At 44.5% G+C, this 7,005-nt stretch overlaps 1 protein-coding gene across 1 annotated transcript; it reads left to right on the top strand.

The window, feature by feature from the left end:
• Positions 1-5,937: 5,937 nt before the first annotated feature.
• On the top strand, positions 5,938-6,657 carry PHLDA1 (pleckstrin homology like domain family A member 1). The gene is made up of 2 exons (XM_054278459.1): positions 5,938-6,526; positions 6,624-6,657. The coding sequence occupies exon 1, from the start codon at positions 6,072-6,074 to the stop codon at positions 6,519-6,521; it is 450 nt and encodes a 149-aa protein (XP_054134434.1). The 5' UTR covers positions 5,938-6,071; the 3' UTR covers positions 6,522-6,526; positions 6,624-6,657.
• Positions 6,658-7,005: the final 348 nt, after the last annotated feature.

Genomic DNA, 7,005 nt, shown 5'->3' with positions numbered 1-7,005 from the left:
TCAGCCCCCCCTCAAGAAGATGTGGGTCTAGTGTCCTCTGACTAAAATGTTTTAGTTTTTTTATTGATTTTTCTTTTTAATTCCTTGAAGGCCTAAATACCACACTGCTTCATTTCAGAATCCCTGTCAGGCTTCTCCTCTCCAGGTATCTGTGGATTTGGGAGAAGGAGCTCATTATCTATAGCTGTATGTAAAGCAGGACCATTGAAGCTGTGATCTTAGGTGGTTTTTAGGTAACACAGATTATAGCGTAGAAAAAGCAGTTATGAAAGGTTAACAAATACTCTCAGTAGCTATGTGTTAAAGTAGATATGGTTGTGTTTTTTGTGCTATCAGAATATGCTTATGCTTATCCTTTATCCCTGACCCTGCCAGGTGTTTGGGTTTCACATGATCTCTTCTCTGAACATCTCCCAAGGTTAGGTTTCAGCTTGAGGACATAGAGAGACCAAACTGTGATGGTATGTTCTGAGCTTGAGAAGTCATTAGGATGGGGCTTTGGAGTTCATATATCTGGATATGGGAAGTCTCTGAAGTCCTTACTTAGATCTAGCCCATTTTTGCTAACAGCATCTGGTAACTGTATTTTTAAAAGAAAATGAACTGTTAAAAGTAAGTTTCAAAATTCACTACTTAACAAATTTGGCTTGCTTTTTGATTACTTTCTCATTTAACACCTTCATAACATGCAATGGGATACAATATTTGAAAAGGGGAGTTGTTAGATGCACACCTGCAGCCTGCAAGATCCAGGGTCATGAATACATCCTATTGACAGATTTTGGTAAGCTTCTCTCCAGATTGACATGCTAGTTCTAAATCAGCAGTTCTTGTGCTCTCCAGACTGCAGCAAAAAGAAGAATATAAATGAGGTGCCAGTTCTTATGGCATTGGTTAAATTAAAACTGTTCTGGTGCTTACTGTAGTTTTGTTATTAATGACACTCTTGTTTAGCAGTTCTGAAAGGCAGTATGTAGCAGGAACATTAAACTTTCAACATTGATTGGAGTGTCGTGACTCATTCTTTTCACTTTCCATTTATACCAGGTGTAGAGAATCTCCTCTAATATTTGAGGAGGGTAATTTACCTTGTTAACAGGCTCTGACTGGGAAAATGTGTCACTGAAATAGGAACTGCTGTCTTTGGCAGCAGTTGCAGAAATGCACCATAATTTAACAGCTGTGTAAATAGTGTCTTCTGTCCAGTTTTGTTTGCTGTATTGAAGGGAGAATTGTTTGGGGGGGGGGGGGAAGTGGGAGGTGGGTGAGGAAAGAGGAGAGAATTAAGTGAGACTTTGGATGACAGGGAAGGGGTTTTTGGGGCTTATGCTTGATGGAGACGGAGGCTTCTTTGCAATTCTTTCCTAATTGCTTTTAGCAATCTGGATTAGATTAGAATTGAGGAGTTTGCCTGTCTGAAACAACTTTGTTCATGTTAAAAAAAGGAAAAAAATAACAGCATCCTGAAAAAAGGAGCCCAGATTTAAGCTTAGCATTCCAAAGTTTTAATTTTTGGAGTTAGAAGTGTTAGAAGTTTACTTTTTGGTGCAGTTACAAGTGTTACCTTGGATTATTTGAACACTGGGCATAGCAACACTGCTGCTAGTGTCTCCTAGCTTCATAAGCTTGGATGCTCTTCTGGGTTATTGAAATTGATGTTCCTGAAACTAATAGCTGATACTGTAATTCTGCAATGTTTTGCTTTTTAAGTGGAAAAAGCCAGCAGAATGTAGAAAACTGGAGAGAATTAATGTGTTCACCTTCAAGCTGATACTCAAAACTTTCCCTGTGTTTCAGGGCCCATTGTTAACCTGATGTGGAAATTGATATGAAACGTATATGCAGATGAATGATTAACCCTTCTGCTAAAGGTTTCCTATTTCCAAAGGTGTCTATGCAGCAGTTGTTTACCAAATGCCTTCTTTTGGGCAGAGGATTGTGCTGTGACACTCTCAGCAGCTTAAGGAAGCAAAATACGACACCCTTCAGTACAAAAGGGACAGCCTGATAATGAAAGCATGAATAGCCTTGATGGTCTGCTAGGTTGGGTCCAGAGCCACATGGATGTTGCAATAGGTAGACTCAGCTCTACAGCACTTTCTCTTTTTTTCTGTACAGATTTGGTCTTCTCTAATCCAAGATTTTTACAGTTCAGAGAAGTTGCAACCACATCTCCATTTTTGTTTCTTAATAGTTGCTCAGTAACCTGTTTGAGGTTCCCCACAACATCAAGAGGATGTTGAATTGACTTTTAATTGGTAATGCTTGCCTAAATTGAGCATAAATTATCTACTGAAAATAATAAAGTCTTCTATACACTAACAAGAAGAGGTAGAAATTTGTCCATGTGGCATTTGTCTCATTGCTCTTAAAAATCCCCTTGTCAGACCTTTGCTCAGGCCTGGTAGTGTTTCACATGTGCTCCGCATCTCAGCTTTTGTAGGAAAGTCAGAATGAGTAAAGCAGACAAGATAGGGTACACCAGGCACAGATAAGCTGTTTATTCCATATTTTTCTGTGCCTGTGTACACCAGGGACAGGCACACAAGGTTTGAGAGGCTATGGCAGAAGGGCTCTTGTGTTCGCAGGTGTCTGACTAAAGCCTGTGAATTGTCAACACGAGTTGGTTCTGCAGCTGCAGGAGGGGCTGAGTCCTGAACTTTCTCTTATGAGCTTTGCTTCTGTGTGCTCAAGTGTTGGCAAGTAATTGCTCAAACTTACATTTGCCCTGCAGTGTGTTCTGAACTCATAGCATGTTTTACTGCAGTGGTCAAATTTGAGAACCTTAAAAGCTCCTTTACAGCCTAGTTTGTCTCTACAATGTGTGAGCTTAAGTTGGAATATTTTTGGAAAACCACTGCCTTGGAAGTGCTGCAAAGGACTTTGAAAAAGCCAGGCTGGAGAAGCTGCTATGCCAGTAGCTGGTGAATTGCCTACAGTTTATTTATTTGGTAGTTCCAGGGGTTTTAGGGAATGCTAAGGCCTGGCACAGTGTGGTTGTTAGTTATGGTAAATGTTTCATTTATGCTTTGTTTACTGAGGGGTATATACAGGTATCTGTGAGATGGAGTTGCTGACAGGAAAGGTCTACACCCAAGGTCACATTTTCAGACTGTAGTGTTTCAGGTTTGACAGTAGGAGGCATCTTCACATCAGCTATTTCTGGAATGGCTGCAGAACCTGCCTGGTATTTACTGAAACTTCAATAATGGTAGCAGATGTGAAGCATTTTATATAAATGCAATGGTTTAAATATGTATTTCAAGAAAAGTAATGTAAAATCTCAGTGTGATATTGTAGTGTGCCTAGCTGTTGAATGTGGTTTCTCAAAATAGTAATGCAAGAAACATTTGCAGAAGTTCAGTTGTGACTTGCATCTAGGAAAACAAAGTTTGTTATTCTTTATTGGCAAATTCTGCACAATATTTTATTTTATCGTGGAACTGTCAGTGTTTTATCTTGCACTAGTCTTGTAGCTTTTGACTGATCTGGATTTTTTGGTCAAACATAGTGTGTTTTAAATGGCTGTTAATATTTGTTGGCTTACAGAGTACAAATTTAAATGGATGTTTTGCGTGTTTGCTTCTGACCACATGCTTAGGTGAATTTCACCAGGAATAAAGAGTGCTGTGAGTCTGTATATTAGAGTATGTCCATCAGTGTTTGGAGTTGGGTTCAAAATCTGACATTCAGTGCTTTGTCATGGAAAGGTGAAGTAGAATGAATGTAGTAATTCTTTCTCCTGTATGTTTGATGAAAATATTGGCTTTCCACACTAGTCTCCATTTTTTCATATGATTAATTGCAGTTTACTGTCAGTACTGAGAACAAGAAAAAGTTCACCTTAAATTATACAGATAGAGGGTGTGTGTTAATGTCCTTAAGTGTTACAGTGCAATGTTGTGGGGTGGGGGCAGAGTTTTTTGAGTGCTGTTACAGTGTAACATGGCACTCTCAATTCAAATGTGAGTTTCTTCACTACTGGTTAGTGCATTTACCTGGAATCAAATGGCTGTTTGCTTACAACAGTGGAGCAGCAACCAAAACTGAACAGGTAAATTGTTAGAAATTGGTCTTCTGAAGGTTTAGCCTAGTGTCCTATGCCTTACATAAACTCAGTATTTTATTAAGCTGCTCTATATAGGTGAATGCATTTTAACCTGTTTGCTTTAGTGGGAGAGTTTCAAGATTGTGTGTCACATGAGCAGAGACCTCATCAGGAGCAAAGAAATCAGTGCAAAACACAGGTGGAAAGGCAGGAATTCTCTTACATTGCTCAAACTGTTTTTGAGGTACCTTGTATTTGCACAGTCAGCTGGAGACACAGGTATTTGTGCAAGGAATTTAGGTTCAAATGGCTGTGAACTGCTGGTGGAGGCAATTGGTGAATGGTGTTCAGATCTTTTGAAAATTAGCATTTGCCTCTGTTAAAACAGGCATAAAATGGTTGTGAGAATGAACTGTATCTTACAGTCTATCCATTCAGCTCTAAGGAGAAGGGACTATTCTTTTTATAAATGGATGGTTTAGGATATTGATTTCCTTTTCTGCCTAATTTATGGCTAGTCAAGTTGCCTTTGTTCCTGAGTGTTTTCCAGTTACCTCGAAAAGGGCAAACCAGCTAAATTTTAATTGCTTTTATTGCCTTAAACTGTTTACCCCTCAGCAATTTATCAAAATTACCTTTGAACTTCAAGAGGAAAAGATTATAAGAGGAAATCCTTTTTAAAATGTTATCAGAGATAAACTCCATTGATGCTATTATCATTCTTGATTTTTTTCTCTAATCTGTTAGAACACAGCACATGCTGCAGCATGATCTGCTTCCTAGCTGACAAGATTGATGTGAGGAGAGTTTTTTTATGGCCATGATAAATGTATGTTTAAAAACAGTGCTCTCAGACATAGTATGAAACTTCTAGCATTCAGTTTACATTGGCTTTGTCAGCCAAATTCAGCTATGTGGGATTTTGATTTACATCTAATACATCAGAGGATTAAGAATGAAATAGTTTCATATTAACCTTAGGTCACTTTACTTTTCTACTCATTTATTCAAAAGCTAACCTCGGGGGATAATCCAAACAATAAGCAAATGTGTGGCAAAAAAGCAGAGTGATAAAAATGCTCTTAGCTGCTTGCCAGTTTGATTTTGTTTGGTTGGTTTATTTTTTCCCCAAGTCTGTTTTTGCAATTTCCATGCATTGAGGTCCTGCTGTTTCCTTAGGGCAGTAGTACAGATGTCTTTCTTTAGACATTATTCAAACTGCTGCAGAAAGTAAAGATTTATTTTATATGTACAGTTGAAGCTGCTTCTCCCCAGGCCAGGGTAGGAATCAAGGTCTTGTATCGGTTCTTTCAGGCTTTCTTTTGTTTAATGGGGCGATGATCGCTTAAATATCAGGGTTCCGCTGGAAACTGGCGGTCTTTTACTGGGCTTGAATCGAAAACGTGCAGAAGAGGGCCCTTTACTGCTCTTGCCCAAGAAGGCAGGATGAGGAACTACATTTCAACTAAATAGTGCGGGAACACCCCGAGGAAGGCAAAGGAGCACTTTGGCGCATTTGCCGTGTCCTGGTAATCTCCGTGTATCATTCTAGCGCTGGCTAATACGGCGGGGAACCCCTTGCCTCCGCAGCCGTGCGGTGCCGTAGCCCCGGGCGGGGAGCCGGGCCGGGCTCGCTGCCGGGGAGCGCAGCCCCCGCCCCGCCCCGCCCGGCGGGCGGCCCCGCCGCGCCTCCGGCTCTGCTGCTCGCACCGCGCTGGGCTTCCCCGCGGCCGGCGGGCGGGAGGAGCCGCTCTTTCCGCTGGGTGTCACTCTGGGGTGGGAGAGACGCATTCAAAAGCGGGAGGGGAGGGAAAAGCCCGCCGACAACCCCGGCCGCCCGCACCGGCAGCGCCCGCCGCTCGCCACGCCGCGGCACGGGCGGCAGCCGCTCCGCTTCCTGCGGGCCGGAGCGCTCCCGGCCCTCCGCCTCGGAGCCGGCGCCCGGCGGAGAGTGTTCGGCTGGTGCCGCCTGCACCCCGAGCCCAGCCCCTGCGGGCGGAGGCCGTCGAACCCTTCCAGAAGGATGCTGGAGAGCGGCTGTAAGGCGGTGAAGGAGGGCATGCTGGAGAAGAGGAGCGACGGGCTGCTGCAGCTCTGGAAGAAGAAGCGCTGTATCCTCACCGAGGAGGGGCTGCTCCTCATCCCCCCCAAGCACCCCCCGCCGCCGCAGCAGCAGCAGCAGCCGGCCGAGCCGGCGGCCAAGATCAAGGAGCTTCACTTCTCCAACATGAAGACGGTGGACTGCGTGGAGCGGAAGGGCAAGTACGTGTACTTCACGGTGGTGATGGCCGAGGGGAAGGAGATCGACTTTCGGTGCGCACAGGAGCAGGGCTGGAACGCGGCGATCACGCTGCAGATGGTGCAGTACAAGAACCGCCAGGCCATCCTGGCCGTGCGCTCCACCCGGCAGAAGCAGCAGCACCTGGCGGCGCCCCACGGGTCGCGGCTCCGCGGCGCCTCCAACTCTGCCTAGCGCAGGTACGGACCCGGCTCCGCCGCTCCGGCTCCGCGGGGCTGCCCGCCCCGGCCGCCTCTTCGCCTGACGGGTGCCCTGTGTGCTCTCTTCTCGCTGCAGGTCACGGTCACGGAGCGCTGCCGAGGAGAGGGACAGAGCGCGTTCGTGGCGGACCTGCCCCAGGGGCTCAGAAACTGGGCGGACGCCGGAGGTGCGGGTACAGCGGAGAGAAGCGGCTCAAGAGCCCGAGCCTCAGCCAGCTGCTGCTGCTGCTTTGCCGCCCTCGGTGCCGAGAAGCATTTCAAATCCATTATTTATGAACCTTGGAAAGGATCCTTTGGTGCGATGGGACTTCTAGGAGACATGATGTACTGTAACTTTATTTTAATGTATTTTATTTTATTTATTAGGGTTTTCTTTTGGTTTTGTTTTCCTTTTTTTTTTTTTTTTTTTTTTTTTTTTTGTTTAAGGCTTGTTTGCAAGACATTTCTGAATGTAGGCC

The sequence above is a fragment of the Melozone crissalis genome, unplaced genomic scaffold (assembly GCF_028551555.1).
Source record: "Melozone crissalis strain CALT ecotype California unplaced genomic scaffold, PUWL_Pcris_2 ptg000004l_1, whole genome shotgun sequence".
Classification (NCBI taxonomy): domain Eukaryota; kingdom Metazoa; phylum Chordata; class Aves; order Passeriformes; family Passerellidae; genus Melozone; species Melozone crissalis.
The sequence above is the reverse complement of the archived record's forward strand: the minus strand, read 5'-3'. Positions and strand labels throughout refer to the sequence as shown.